Below are 16,617 nucleotides of genomic sequence, written 5' to 3' on the forward strand. Positions count from 1 at the left end.
TTTTTTTTTTCAAAATTTTTTATTTTTATTTTTAATTTGGATAAATTTTGTAAAAGAAAAAGAAAAACCTATGTAGGTGTCTATATGGCACCATAATTTATTTTTCCCTTTTATTTTTAATTAAATAAATTTTAGAACAAAATAAGTTGATGGATAGGAATGACAAAATAATTCATATCTGTTGACCTATCTGAATTGAAAGATCCTTGTAATACCCCAATGAGTTTTCTTTTTCTTTTTTATTTGTTTATTTGTTTATTTTACTTTTTCCTTTTTTTTTATCTTTTTATTAAAGTAATTTTGTGAAAAAAGTTTAATGGAGGTGTCGATGTGATGTCTTATTTGACTTTTTTTTCCTTTCATTTTTTATATTTTTTAATTAGATAAATTTTGTAACAAAAGATGTCAATTGATAGAGATGCAAAAAACAATCCGTATTCGACAACTTTTGATCCATGTTGTTAAGAGATGATTTTTTAAAATCGAAATTAACTTGGAATAGATAGAGTTTTTAAAAAAGAAGTAGTCTCACATCGACAAGGCTTTTAAAGTATTTTATCATGACATAATATATATAAATATATATTTTATTAATTATTTAATTTTATACATATTTGTATTATATTAAGACGGGTTTTAAATGCACATTCATTTTTTCTCTTCATACGCTCATTTTTTTAAAAAATTTTTGTAAGTAAAATTATTTAATTATCATTTCTCATAAGTTTCTAGATATTTATATTCAATAAATTTTATAACTTACATAATTTATCGAAAATAGATTTTTGAAAAGTTATATAACTTTCTTAAAATACATTTTCGTAGAAGAAGGAATGAAAGTTTAATGAAAATTTAAAAAAAGGGGAATTTTATTAGAAACTTTTATTAATTAGTATAATGAAAAAAATCATTATTAAAATTAATAAAAAAGCTAATTTTACTATTCTATTTTTTTATAAATTTAAAATTCAAATTTTTTAAAAAATATTTTTCTTGTTATCGATTATTAAAAATTTATAATAAGTTTAATTAAACTGAATTTTTTAGAGAAGTCTCTCCATCTACTTAGCATATTAGATTTTGACAAAATTATATAGTATTCAATAGTATTACTTTGTCTAGTTTTTAGGAGTTTTAACTTTCAAATATTTATCAAATTTGATAATACCTTAATCATCCATTATAACATCAAGAGACAAAATGTTTAATTAAGGTTCCATAAGATCTTATTATTTTCCTAAGGTTAAAATAGTAAATCAACTTAAAATCAACTTATTTTTTATTATTTTTAAAATTTATGAATTTTTAATAATAAATTTTCATTACACTAATTAATAAAAATTTCTAATAAAATTCTTTTTTTTTTCATAATTTTTCTTAAATTTTCACTATCTCACCCAACTTTCTTGAAATGCTTTTTCATTAAGTTAGAAAATTTGCCAAATATGAATATCTAGAAACATATGGGAAAAGGTAATTAAGTAATATTATTTACAAAAATTTTGACAAAAAAAAATAAAACGTGAAGAGTAAAATTTGAGATGCATTTACTATAAGCTCTTAATTTTTCACTTTATCTCATTCTTTTAATTTTTTTCTCTTTTCTACTTTTTTCAATTTTTTGTTTTTTTATATTTATTTTTTATTGAGTAAATTTTTTTAAAAAAGATTAATCAAAATATTTACGTGTCATTTCATTTTTATTATTTTATTTATTTTTAACTAAATAAATTAAAAAATATATCCGGTGAATTAAGATGACAAAATAAAAAAATTTTTAACCAGTGACAACACATCTGCATCTTTCTAATGATCTATAAAGATTACTATAAAGATTACTCCAATAGTGCATAAGCAAAACGAGGCAGTTTCTCTTTCATCCAATTTACAAAGTTGAGAAAAGCATTTAAAGCTAAGAGACCTTAGTATTTGGCTCAATGGTATTTGCATATATCCTACTAACTAAACAAAGAATAGAAAAGAAAATGACACCTATTCGTATATACATGTACATCTGCTAATTAGACAAATACCCAAAACGGCAAAAAGCATTTACATTCTGAAATGCCCATCTCTAGTCAATTCTTTTTCAGCGGACCTCCATAACATGTCCTCCTGAGTTCACTGTAAATTGGCCAACTGAGCACACATAATGCAGGACAAATAAGAAAGAAGCAACACATCAGTATTAGAATTAAAAGCACAAATAAACATTGATCAAAATTATCCGAAAAATCCCATAGAAAATCAGTAATCTGTGACCATTGGTAAAAGAAAATATTAGTCTCTGAACTAAAAAACTAAGCCGAAAGCAAACTGACAAACTCTACAGCATAAAATTTCTTTTTAAAAAAAAAAAAAGAAAGAAAAACAAAACACCTATCCTATAATGTCATCCATATTAACTACTTCCTTACTAAAAGCTGATATCTAATTTCCACAAGAGTAACAATTGAAATAATAAACACAATGCTAAGAAAAGATTTACCTATTATATCTATGTTCACTAGCATCACCAACATCAATAGTTAGCATCAGACGATTACCACAGCTTGCCCTCATCACGACCACTGGCACAGATTCTCTAGTTTTGTCCCACATTATCCCAAAGAACTGAAGCCAATACAAAAAGATTCATCACTTGATACAATAATGAAGATGATAAACAAATTATAAGAGAAAGAACCAGTTCTCAAGATATAAGTCTGACAGAGCAGCAACTGAAAACAGTGACGATGTCACTCACGTACGAGGCACAAGAAAAAGCAAACAATTTAACTACTTCAGCCAGAGTTACAGCAAACACACATGCATCTAGATAAGTAGAACTCAAATATTTTTTTTTTATTATTATTATTATTATTATTATTATTATTATTACAACCAATTAAGAATTCAAATATCAATGAAGTCAAGATTTTTCAATCATATGTTCATTTTAACTCTTTTTTTTTTTTTAAATAAACATTGTACAAATTAAGCATCAAGAAATATGAAAAGATCTTACAAAATTTGCACACTTAATGTTAAAAGACAGTAATGTTCAAATCATGGGACTGAAAAAAAAAAAAAGAAGAAAATGTCCAGACTTTAGATAATGAGAGGAGGATTAATTAATTAATTAATAACTACTTACAAGAGTGATGTATGTCAAGGATGATACCAAAATGATAGCAGGTTTGATAACAGGCATCAGAAGAATAGTCTTGTCCAGAGAGGTTTTTAACCATTCTAAGGTCATTGAGGTGAATTGAGGGAGATGGTAATGTGCCACTGGTAAATTACTAGAGAATTAAACATGTAAAAGTCAACTACATCAACAACTTTGAAGCTTACTTCAAGGATATAGTAGAAAAGCTACACAGAAGTATTTATTTTTTTGGCTGGCTGTGGTCCAAAATGAAAGTTTTTTGTCCCATAAGATCCCAGTATCGCTATTTAGCCCAAAAAAGGATGCAGGTGTGACGACACATAAAACGGTGAGATACATTCACCTCAATATATAGAGTTCACCATTTTCTTTCTTTTTGTGTTTTCTCTATTAGGTAGTAATAAAACAACTCCCAAGATGCTTAAAATGGCTAGAGAGAAAATGAGAGACGGAGTGAGGAATAGAAGGAAAGTTTTGAGAGCTAGAGTGGATTGGTTTTGGTTTTTCACTAGAGATTGAAGTTTTTGGAGTGGCTTTGGAAGTTGATAAGGAATTTATGCTCAAAATTGAAGATACTATAAATAGGAGAAAAGATTCTATCTTCTTGGATGTTTCTTTTTTTCCTTTTTCTCGGTACATATGATATTGAGCTATACAATAAGAGGTAGTCCTTTCCCATCCCATAAGCCCAGCCCTCCTATCCCAAGATTTGAACCCGAGACCTCCAAGTTCGACTCTCAATTTTTAACTACCGTTTGTCCCCTAGGAGAATGTCAGCATAATTCTGGTATGAGAGGCAAGGCAAATTGGAGGAAAGCCTGAATCTCTGAGAAGTACAGCTTTTATAGTTGAATTTCACCAGATCTGGAAGAGATGAGGGATTGTACCAGATTAATAGAGGCTAATCTGAAGCTGTATCCTAAAGGGTGTCATTAGCAAATGTTAATTTTTTATGTGGCCTTGTGGCACTAGCTGAAACATACTAAATTTTAAAGAGTCCAATATAATATTTCCCCAAATTCCATTCCGGCTTTGATGCAGGGTTGCATCAGACCGTTTTGGCTGTTTCTGGTTATTTTGTGTACCAAACAAATTTGAGCTTTTCGAGGGTAGAAGCCTATGTTTTTCCTTTTTTTCTTCGGCCTTTTCAAGACTATTAAGGCTAGAATAAAACAATGGCTAAATGATCAAACATATCCAAAAGGGGTTTCATTGGGGAAGTACATGTCATGGTTTTAAGTTTCATTTGGTCAACTTGATATAAACAAACAACCGATAGAAGGTGGTTTGGGAATCAAATCTCTAACCCTATATGTAAAGCCCTTATTCAAAACAGACTTTGGAGTTATATGGTGGAAAAGGAACATATTTGGGTACTTGTGACTATTGCAGAGTGAATAGAGACAAGGTGGTTGGATCTCCATGGAGGCTACAAACCCCTAGGGTTCTAGTGTCCGCAAATAAGTTGGAAAAAAATAGCAAAAGTTCTCAACTTACATTTTCTTTGGGGTACAGAGTGGATAGTTAATCTTCTTTAGCATGAAAATTTATTTTTAATGCCAAGAAATAAGGAGCCCTTAGTCAATCTTTGTTCACATCTGATGAGTGGTTGTTATGAAATGTTAACTTTTTGATAAATGAGAAAAAGTGGGAATTGAAGGTAGTGCTTAATTTTAGAAAACAGAGGTATTTTCCATTTTCATTCTTGAAAATTGAAAAACAAGAGTGCAAACGTGTGTGGTAATAAAAATGAAAATAAGCTTTTAGAAAACAAAAATGAAAACAGACTCAAATATGAAAAAAAAAAAAAGATGTTTTCAATTATGAAACAAGGAATGCTCATTACTTTTTTGCTTATGTTTTGCAAGTTGAGAAGTTGGTCTCACATTTGAATACTTTTGGAAGTTATTAATTAATAAATATATATTATATATTTATAATTAGATGCCATTAATAATAATTATTTTCATAATTGCTTTTATTTCTTTTTTTGTTTCTTATTTTGCATTTTTAGAAAATAATTTTTGTTTTTGTTTATCAAATATATTTTCTAGAAAACAAAAAATAGAACACAAGATCTATTTTCTAGAAAATAAAAATACAAAATGAAAAAATGAAAACAAAAAACACTTTCTCAAATCAAACAAAGTCGAAGGATTTCAACATTTTTCCCGCAAATCAAAAAACAAATAACTAAAAGACAACAAATTTCTTTGATCTACTTTATAGAAAGAGTAAGTTGGTCAAACAGAGAACTCACCTTGATCGAGACTTTGCGAAGAGTTTGCTTACAGTTGAATTCATCATACCAAAACATCATCAAGGATGATAGTAGAATAGATGAGTTTTTTGGGGAAAATTCTACCAAATAGATGCTTTCTTTGAACACAGCAGAAAAATCAATTCATCTACCATTGAGTTGCTTTTGGGCTATGTACTGCTGGGAATGACTTAGGTAGGGGCAAGCTCTGTTACAGAAGTTTTGAGCTTCAAAAGGTTTATGTTCTTGTGAATAAAGGAGAACATTAATAAAATTAATTCCTCACTATTTTTTTTTTGGGATTTTGAGGATAAGAAAAACAAAAGCTCTTTCAAGGGGGAAGAATTAACACTATTAAAGGTGACAATGGTCGAGTTCAAGTCAGGCTGTCTTCGGGTACAAACCATTTCAAGTTCACATTGTTCCAAGATTTTTCAGATTTGGGTTCACTTTGGATTGGGAAGTTTCAAATTCAGGTTGCTTCAAATTTGAATCCTCTTGGGTTTGGGCAAACTAGGGCATGTATAGTTTGGTACTTATGTGGCAATGGTTATATTTTTTAAAATTTTATTATATTTGGTATATATTGAGTATAATTATATAAGAATTTATCCTTTCTTTGTTGTTTAACAAGTGGACTAAAATGAATTAAAGACCACTGGACTACATGAGAGTAAAAACCATTTGCTTGTAGATGATTCCATGCAGGTTTTCAGATTCCCTATCAAATTTTCCCACCTCTAACCACTATCAAAGCTGTTAGCTACATAATTCTATGCCCGCTGTCCCTTTCTTTCTTTCTTTCTTCGTTTTTTTTCCCTAACTGCCACTAGTTTTTGGATGTACAAGATGGTTTAGACTTTGTTGTCTTGTGATATTGTCTATTAAGATCTAGCCTTGTCCATAGGTTGGCACCCCATTGGGGCCTTTTAACCAGTGTTTTCTTCATTTTATTATAGAAAAAAAAAAGTATAATAAAAGTTATCACAAACAAAAGAAACGGTGCAAATAAGGTTCCCTACCTCTGAGCAACACCTGACTGAATGTCCACCACAACTAACAATAACATCATCTGGTAGTATTCCAGCAACTTCAGCAGGGGACCCATTTGCTACCTGATGAAGCACAATTAAAGCAGGCAATTACAAATTAATGCACACATCTATCCCTACAACATAGATGTCTACATAGAGTCTGAAACATTTTTCAACACATTTTTTTTCATATTTAGTTCCTTGTTAATATCATTATTAATGTCACAATTGTAGGCAAACAAGAAATGATACAAAAGGTGCCTTGAGAAGTTTTGGATTACCTTCTCAATTAAATTTCAAAAGATGCAATTGGTAAAAGTGAAATATGCACAATTTTACCAGCAAGTTCTGATATCTCAGTCTTAACATCTTAACCTCAATAAAGATGTGACACCTTTAGGTCATACTGCAATATATAAGTACAAATTCTTTTTTTGAGACCAGCAGGAAAAAAACGAAGAAAAGGACTTCTAAATGTAAAATAACACTTCAAGCATTGTTTAAGGACGGTCCAATAAAGATGACATGGTTAGGAATACCAACAAATGGCATCAGCACCAATAAGAGAGATTTTCTCACAATCAGATTAGTCTTTAGGACATCCTTTCACATATACCTAAGCGACTGATTCAGCTATTACCTGCTAGCCTCTCCAGTCCAAATGGGTATACGAAAAAAAAGCCCATAATGACTGTTGTGAAATAGAGAACTGCAAGCTAACTAATCTTAAATTCAATATATCTTAAGAGTTATTAGACAGCTGAAAAAAAAAACAAACCCAAATATGGGATATAAATATCTAGATCTGTGAAACTTAAAGCACATCTAAGATTTATTTGTATATTATGATAGAAATAGAAGATAAATGAAAAATAAATAAAACGTGAAATTCTTGTAACAGAGATATGAGAATTATTTTTAATTTCATACTAGATATGCATGGCAATGAGAGGAAAGGAAGAATAAACTAAAAAAGTCAAAGGAAGTAGGTTACGAAGAAAATAAACTCACAGAGAAAAAGAGAAAAAAAGGGTGAAGCGAGGGTTTAAAAACGATGAACAGAGGCTGCCTTTCAAGAGTAGTGAGCAACTAAGCATGCTTTGGAATTTTCGAACCCTTAAATTGGCATGGGAACCAGCTATTGAATCAGTAATCAAAAGTATTATTATATACTAAAAGTGGGAGTTCTTATGATGAGGGAAGGTGCATGATAGCAAAAACTATTTGATGCAAGCTGAACAGAATCTGGCTGATCCTGATTGAAATAAGAGTTATAGTTCTTTTAGGTTTAGGAATTTCTCCTTTTGTTTGTACTTTATTCAATTTTGCTTGATTTCACCAAGAATTCAGATAACAAAAATGACATAAACCTAACATCTAGCTATCTTGCATCAGCTTGGTATTTGACTCATAATGAACCCTAGGTGTTAAGCTTAGGTATTCTTCTATGCTTTCCTTTCCTTTATTCATTTTTCCTAGATTTCCTTGGGACTTTATCTCACAAAAGCCACCATAACCCTAACAAAAGTTAGCTCTCCTACATCACAATTGCATGAAAACTGCAATCATTTGAGAAAAGGTACCAAAAGTAACATACCTCTTCAACTACAACACCTTCAGAAATATGAGGGAACTTTTGAATAATTTTCTCCAAATCAACCAAATTTACAGCATAAAAGTTGGTCAATTTCACCCCAAGCCAAGGACGATTGACACTCCTGTCCACATATAAACACAATAAATAATATGGTCAGATTTCTTTCAAAATCACATTACAAGTTATGAAGATGAGACAAAACTTTTTTCCGAGTTTTCATTTGTGCACACAGAATAACAATTATGCAAATTATATTGATTTTAATTTTGTATATAAAATTAGAGTAGCAAAGAAAATATATGGAATTTTTTCTAATGCTAGACAGGAAAATAAAGTTGAATAGTTAAAACAGTGGAAAAATTTTCAAATTGCTCCAAAAACACATTGTTTTAACTTTAATATTTTTAAATTAATTTGAACAACTTTCTTTGTCTCATTTAGGAAAAAGCTAAAATTAGCATCTTCAATTAAAAGATGTCGCATATGCTGCTGTAACTAGTTGTTATATAAATTGAGCCTATCCTTTTCTTGTTTGGTGCTTTTAAATTGATTATCAAGAATATATATTTTTCCTCCCTATTTTCATTCTTTTATTTTCTCTACTTTCCCTTTATCTCCTTTATTTTCTTTTTTTTTTTCCTTTCTTACCTATATTTTCTATGTTTCCTTATCTCTTCTTATGTTCATTTTAGTTCTCCGCACCGCCAACCCCTAATGTTGGTTTTTCTGTTTTGATTAGTCACCAGTTGTTTGGAAAATCAAAAAACTATACCATACCATGTAATTAGAAGCCAAAAAAATTGACCCTTAATTTTAAAAACTGGCACTTCACCATCCTATGATTTCTTTCATTAATTTTTAGGTCAGCATTGTTAGAGCAAAAATGACATAGATGACACATTACAAAAAGAGGGACTGGAAATTCAATGAAGAAAGTTGACAAAAAAAGAACGGGAAATGATCTATGATGTAAAAAAGGAACAGGAAAACGATATATGATGTTAGCTTCAAAATCAACAAAAATATCCATACATAGTTAAGTGTTACTTTCTAAAAGATAGGGGCCTATTTATTCCACCCGTAACCACGTGATGGGATTTTGTAATTTATCCTTATTTAAATTGAGCCTATCATTTTTCTTTTTAGTGCTTTTAAATTGATAATCGAAAACATACATTTTGTCCTCCTTTTGTTTTCCTTTCCTTTCTTTTCTTTTTCCTACTTTTCATTTTTTTCTTGTTTCCTCTTTTGTCCTCTTTTTTCTTCCCCCACTACCACCCCAGATGTCATTTTTTCTACTTTCCTTAGTCACTCAATCTAGCATCACTCACATTAATCAGGCCACCTAAGACCAAAGTGGGCAGCAACAATTCCCCTGCCCTCTTCCCCCTCCCTCCTTTCCTCTCTTTCTCCTCCTTAAGCAAGTGCTGACAGCATTAGATCAGCACCAACCAATACTAGAGCAAGTCAGCTCTCGTTTTCCCACCCTTTTACCTCTTTCGCTCTCCAACCCTTTTGCCCCCTCCTCTTATTCCAATTACCTCAACTCCGAAAAGAAAATGAAACCCCAAACACCCAAAAAAGACAAAATAAAAACTATGACAAAATTTTTGAAACTCCTAATGAATCCTAAAATTCCTTTGACCTTTCTAATGCATTTTATTCATAAATTACAATTATTTTCATTGTAGTTATCATCATCATCATTTTTACATATAAAAGCAAAATATTAAGTATTAGCTATCTTCTATGATAATAGCCAATAAAAAAACTTGGTGTAGATTGCATTCCCTAGTTCAACAATAACAATTAATTTCACATACAATGTTATATTAAAGTTTCAAGAAGATAAAAGCACCAAGTTTGTTAATAAATGGTGTTACAATAGCACCAACTATAAAAATAATATGTAATATCTACAAAAGGAAGGATTTCAGGAAAAACTTTTGTGAGGAAAAAAAAATACCATTTAAAGAATCCTAATTACCTACAAAGCACACTATCAATCACAAGTTCATCTACAATAATATTCCTAATCTTTCTAATTTCCTGAAGAATATACCTTAATTAATTTTCAGAACTTTTAATTGCAACAAAAATTTCTTTTTCATACATCAAAATTCAATCTGCAATGTAGGGTAGGAAATTGCAATTTATTTTCAATTAGCAATATTCCTTCTGAGGTAAAACACCTTTTCCCTTTCAAATGAAAAAAAAAAGTCAACTCCATTTTACACTTAAAAAACAATAACTTCTAACTCACACTGCATAAGGATTAATGAATAATTGTGATAAAAAAGATTTCCATTTTATAATGAAGAATTCATTCATTTGGGTGAAAAAATTTACAACCCAAAGGTTTTCACAAAAATAGACTTACCACTCCCTCAACTTCAAAACACCATTGGTCCCCAAGGGAAGCTAATAATCCATTGATCAAAATAATACCAGTCAAAGAGTAATTAAAATTTTGAAAATACCAGAACTTTTCATATCTTTTTTCTCTCTTTTCAATGGGAGTATGGTGAAGAAAAAAATGGCTAATGCTTTTCATTTGAACTACTTGGACTTTTTATCTTTAGCTATCTATTTAACCAGATGAATACAGTCTGAAGAGCTCTCAACTTCTTTTTTTTTTTTTTTGTTGTGTTTGATCCTAGTTTGTTGCCTTGTCATCTTTGTTATCTTATTTTCCAAATAAAAGTTTCTTTACGCTCCAAAAGAAGGAAAAAAAAAAAGAAGAAAATTCGTTTAAGGAGACGAAAAGGAGAAAAAACAAGAAAAATTTTAAAAAGAAAAAGTAATAGAATACTAGAAAAAAATTAGGTAAACCTTAGCCATTTACTGGGTAACAATTTCTTTTACTTTTATTTATCTTTTTAATGTTAAGACAAATGGATGTCAACACTGCTACATTTTCAGGGGAACAGTGGGTGTTTTTCAAACTGTAGGGAGAGTGCATTTTCCATTGAATCTCAATGAAGGATGGAAATAATTTTCCTAACTCAGTTTCTCAACTAGCAAATTCAAATATTATGCTTAAAGTTTTAGACATCACAGTAAGACTTTAAAATGCACTATATATATATATATATACACACACACACACACACAAACAAAGCTCACGTACAATGTGATCAATCACATGCAACATGTGTACTCATAACTAGTATCAGAAGTGACCTAAACTTCCATGATCTGCATACAAAGTTGAAGCATCGCAGAAAAGCAAATAATTTTTGCAATAAAATAGATTTGGAACATACCTTTGAATCTTTAAGTGCTCCAAGCATCTATAAGCTATATTGATTGGTAGGAAGGGTGTATACCTCTCATGATAGAAATTGATCCCAATAACTTCTCCATCACGATTGATAAGAGGACCCCCAATGTAATACTAGCAAAAAAGCACCATCAGTCCTAGGATTTGCATGCAAATATATTTCTATTAACAATGTCACATATACTAACTTTATCGCTATAAATCAACAGAGCTTTTAGCTATCCAGCCTAGCTATTCTCATGGACTAGATATGCCCTGCTTTACAATTAATTAAAATTTTAAATCTAATCAAAACATTTTTCCATCGACTACAATTTCTAGAAAGCACATGATTAATTTTCATTGAACCTAGCTCCAAGAAAATCAAGAAGGCCAATTTTAACAAAAGTTTAAAAAAATTCAAATTTTTTGCCTTACTCAACTTCAATACCAATTGACTCAACTTCAATACCAATTGATGCCATGACACAAGATCTAAACACTGCATCTAACATGTATCATCCATAAATCGAGGAACAAATATTCCAACTTGAAAAGGAAACGAACAAGTTAATTGAAACATTTGGATCCCCAGTCCGTCTTAGGTTTTCCAGAAAGTCCTTGCTAATATATCCTCCACAGGACCAGTCCACAACAGCAACAAACCCAAATCAATTTGTTCTACTCAAAACCCTAATTAGAGAATTACCTAAAAGCTTTCATTCAAATGGAAGCCTAGAATCTATGTGCTAGTCACCATTTACACCAAAAACTCAAATAGCAATGAACAACACAAAAAACAGCATGACATATTTAAGTCAACAAGGCTCAATGCATAAACTAAATCAAAGCAACAAAAACTAGATTGAATTTAGATTAGAGAGAGAAAGTCAGCATAAAGGAACAAAACATTGCCAACATGAAATATCTTTGAGAACGATAAGGTAAAGGAAGAAAGGGACAAATGGCGAGGAGAGTGAGAGGTAAGTTACAATTTGCGTTGGAGTGACAAAATAAAGTTAGCAAAGAGTGACAAAACAAGGTAAACATCTTTTGCATTGGAGTGAAGGAATTAAGAAGAAAATAAATAAAGAAAATAAAGAAAACAAATGATGCCCATTTTGAAGGAATAGAATTTCTATTTTAGTTCAACCATCCAAACAAAGGATGGTGTTAGAAACAATCCAATTTAGTTCTTTCAGTAATGGAATACCTGGAAAACGCTATGTAAGAGAATTTTAAATAGCAGACAAGATGATATTATTTGTGTAGGATAAAATTTTAATAGTTTTTTATTATCAAAGAACTAGAACCTACAAGAAGGAGCATCCTTCACTACTCTTACAAAACGCATGACCCTAAATAGAGTACACTAAAGCTAAATAACACATAAGAGAAAGTAGCAAAATAAGCTCATTCTTAGATCAATCAGCGATAATAACAAGGAGAGTATAAGAGTAACACTTCAACCAAACTTGTAATCATAATAAGCAATTATGTTTCTCTAGTCTAGTATGGTTTTTGTGACCTCAGCACAAGTGGTAAAACGAAAGTTAAAATTCGTAAAATATAGGTGCTAACTCTAGAACATGTAGATGTCACTCCTTAATTCACTAGGCATTAAGAATTGGAAAATGAATTGAAATTTATAGGTGTTTATGCATTTGGGCTTTTGGCATGAACAATCTAAAATATGAAATAAAATCCCAAATGAGATAAACACTTCATTTTATCCTTAATGATTATTTTACCTACCCACCACACAACTACCACTATATGACCAGACTAATCACACTATTTCACTACTAGCTTAACATAAGCATTGCACCTCATTGCTATAATCTGACCTTAATGCAAATTAGGTCTTTGTATTGTTTTCCTGTTTTATACATACAAGAAAGTCAAAAGGGAATTGGGGGATTCAAACTTTGGACCTTAAACCTCTTAAGGAGGAGTGACAAGTAACAACAACTAGGCCCAGTCTAGGTTGTTTGGTCTGAAACTGTTGATAACCTGTATAATTGAATATTATGGCTAAAATCATCTAAAGTCTGGAGAAAAGCTTTAAAAATCAAATAGGGGAAGATGGTGTTTCTGTCTCAAGCCTACTTACAAAGTTTAGGTGTAAGACAAGTAGATGAATAAGTGAAGCATTGAGCTTAGCTCATGAGAAGCTTAACAACAAAACATAACCAATTGCTCTTCTTTTCTTGAAATGAAAGTGGATTCATATAGTTTTTATATTCTTTTAGTATGAATTAAAATGCATATGACCAATTTGATTTCACAAAGTACTAGTATCTTTGTTCATACTTCATAGTATAAAATAAAAAATAAATGCCTATTTTATTAACAATGATATTCATGTCAATACGTTCCTCAAATATATCATCGATCAAGTATTACTCACAAACACTTGAACAAAGTCCTGCAGCTTTCAAGACAATAAACTGTGTTTCAAATAAACAAGCTCTTTCAAAATTATTTGAGATCAACTCAACAAAACATTCACTACAAGATAAATTATTTGTAGCAGAAACTTCTCTTGCTAGTTGCCTAGTTCCCATTCAAACCATCACTCTAACACACTTTGGTTGTGTGGAGTTTGCAATTATTAAGTACCAAAATTTCCATGTCTATGGCATACTTATATTAACTTAGCTTGAATAGCCAAAGAGACAAATTCGTAAAATATGTTATTGGGTGTTAAAGCCTAGGAGAAAAAAGAGGTAACAGGTCCCAAAAACTAGAGCACGCCAACAATATAACATACAAGAATTGATAAAGTAAATGTCATGTGTATATGAGAGAGAGAAGAATGTTCTTACTCGAGTAACCATCTTGCAAGTTGCCTTCAAAAGCTCTTTACAATCAAATTTACACAGGCCAATACTGGACAGAAAAGAAGAAAGGAAAACAATGAAAACAAGTATAAGTGACGAATAAGGGGCTAGTTCAGTGCTGTAGTAATAAGCAGTCAGATAGATTGACTTAATAAGACTTGGAAGAGTATAAATAGCAGCACAAAAGAAACTTCAAAATAGATGATAATTAACTGAATAATTTCAAAAGATTATAAATTGTAATGGTGACAATATGCATGCTAACTTTAATTCAACAAGAATGATATAAGTCTAACCTAGTGCACCCATCAAATATGATTTAAGCTTATTGGCCAATCTTTGTCATATATCTAGAATGAAAAGGCCACCAAATACAATGGCAAGAACAACAAAATTCGTAAAAGGCTAAAGCTAAGTTTGATTGAAAAGAATCGAAACAAGTTAAAAGAAAGGCCGACTTGGTTTCTAACATACGTGAAAGAGCCAGATGCAACCACAAGACTGTGTGAATGGTAATGGCGCCCCAAGGCCATGACCGTGTCCCCTGGACGAATTTTAAATGAATCTGAAGGACGAGGAGATGTTGAACCGAGCACCGGGTGCAGAGTAACAGGCTTGGATTCATCCAAATTTCTAAGGGATGGTGTTGGGAGTGGGGCATCAGATCGGATCTTTATAACAGATAGGTTGTAATGAAAATCATATGCAAAGACTTCACCCTGTAATAATTTCCCATCTAGTAAAAGAACATCAACCTGCAATCAAATACATGTAAAAGCATATTAACAAAGTAAGAAAGAAACATTTTTTTTTTTTTTTTTAAAAGCTAGGTTGCATAAACCTTGATATCAGGAGCGAGAGAAGCAGCGCCAGAGGGACATCTGAGAAGACTGGCAGAAGTTAGGATGATACCAACAAATGTACCATCACTCTCTTTGTCTCCACATTCTACAATAGTCCCCGAGCAAGCAAATAACTTATCCTTGCCTGTAGCATTCAGTTATTGCCTGTAGCATTCAGGTTCAAACTTTAACCCAAAAACAAGAGTTAAAAGAGCATACCCGTGTGAGACAGGAGACAGACAACAGATGGAGAAACTTTGAGGGCAACCATTTTGGAATGAAGATCCAATCCGGCATGCGAATCCCACACATCACCATCACGTTTATACTCTATTCAGTGAAAATCGACAAATAAAACAAAACAACAAATTTAACACTTACTAATCTAAGCCAACCGATGGAAGTATAATGGAGCAAAGAACAATAAAAAAAAAAAAAAAGGGTCCAACCGTTATGTAGAAACCATTCGGCATTTGCTTTCTGAATCCAACCCATCGGAGGCGACACTCTTCCGCCACCACCTCCAAATCTCTTCAACCTTTTTTTTTGACGAATGGGTTTAAGTTTATTAGCCGGTCAGCAAATAATAATAATAATAATAATAATAATTAGGTTTATATAGTTAAATTTTAAAATTTAAGGTTGAGAAAAGTAAAACCTGATGAACAAAACTTACGTTAAGTTATTTAAATAAAATTTATGAAGTTTTTATAAAATAATTTAATCAAAATTTTAATTAAAAAAATCTAAAAAGATTGATTAATAGAGTTTAATATAAAAATTAATAATATGTAAAAAATATTTAAAATATTATTTATAATTTAAATTTAATTAATACTTATTTAATGATAAAAATTTTATAATATTTTTACTAAAAATATCTATTTAATAAATACATCAAAATTTATTAAATTTTTTTCAAATTTTACATGCTTGATTTATGTGACAAAATCTTTCAATATATCAATTTTGAAATTTAATTTTAAATTTTTTATTTATTTCTAATAAAAAAAACTTTACAAACTTCACCTATAAAATTTTATTTAAGTTTTTTCTAAAATCTGTTATCATATAATGAAATTAAAAAATAAAATTTATAAAATTTTATAGAAAATTTAAATAATTTTGACTTTATGTAATACTTTTTTATTTTTACTTTATTATATGTTTATAAAATTATTTAAAAAATAATAATTAAAAATACTCTTTTTTAAAAAAAATAATGTAATTGATATTTTTTAAAATAGCTAAAAAGTATCACAAAAACAAAAATAATTCTAAAGAAATTAAAAAATATTAAAATAAAAATTCTTTCAAAAAATTAATTTAAAACATTTATATTTTAAAATGAAAATAAAAAATTGTTAACATAATTTGATGAGAAAAATAATAAAATTTATATCAATTTATATAAAATAGGATAGAAGTCTTATGATACATTAAAAACGAGTTATGAAAATTTTAAATATAATTAAATATAAAAAAACATTAGAATAATTATTTTAATGTAAGTAATTAAATTAACAATGTAAAATTTAAATTAATTATTTTTTATAAATATATAAGAAAGATAGTTAAAAAATATTTTCAAGATTAAAAAATAATGTAAAAAATGATAATTTTAAAAT

At 29.8% G+C, this 16,617-nt stretch overlaps 1 protein-coding gene across 3 annotated transcripts; it reads right to left on the minus strand.

Moving 5' to 3' along the window:
* Window positions 1-1,851: 1,851 nt before the first annotated feature.
* On the minus strand, window positions 1,852-15,559 carry LOC111310443 (putative protease Do-like 14). Of its 3 annotated transcripts, XR_016330423.1 has the most exons (11): window positions 15,439-15,559; window positions 15,209-15,319; window positions 14,989-15,134; window positions 14,622-14,902; window positions 14,133-14,196; window positions 11,309-11,439; window positions 8,043-8,163; window positions 6,434-6,526; window positions 5,412-5,619; window positions 2,489-2,613; window positions 1,852-2,139 (listed from the first exon to the last, which is right to left on the minus strand). XR_016330423.1 is itself a non-coding variant. In XM_089748613.1 (10 exons), exons 1-10 carry the CDS (start codon window positions 15,482-15,484, stop codon window positions 2,079-2,081), a joined length of 1,116 nt encoding a protein of 371 aa, XP_089604739.1. In that variant the 5' UTR covers window positions 15,485-15,559; the 3' UTR covers window positions 1,852-2,078. The 3 variants fall into 3 exon arrangements, 2 of the variants coding, with proteins under 2 accessions (XP_089604739.1, XP_022765652.2); XM_089748613.1 differs by lacking the exon at window positions 5,412-5,619 and having other exon boundaries at window positions 11,372-11,439; XM_022909917.2 differs by lacking the exon at window positions 5,412-5,619.
* Between the last annotated feature and the right edge of the window lie 1,058 nt (window positions 15,560-16,617).

The sequence above is a fragment of the Durio zibethinus genome, chromosome 19 (assembly GCF_047325235.1).
Source record: "Durio zibethinus cultivar Kanyao isolate XHJ-2024 chromosome 19, ASM4732523v1, whole genome shotgun sequence".
NCBI classification, from domain to species: domain Eukaryota; kingdom Viridiplantae; phylum Streptophyta; class Magnoliopsida; order Malvales; family Malvaceae; genus Durio; species Durio zibethinus.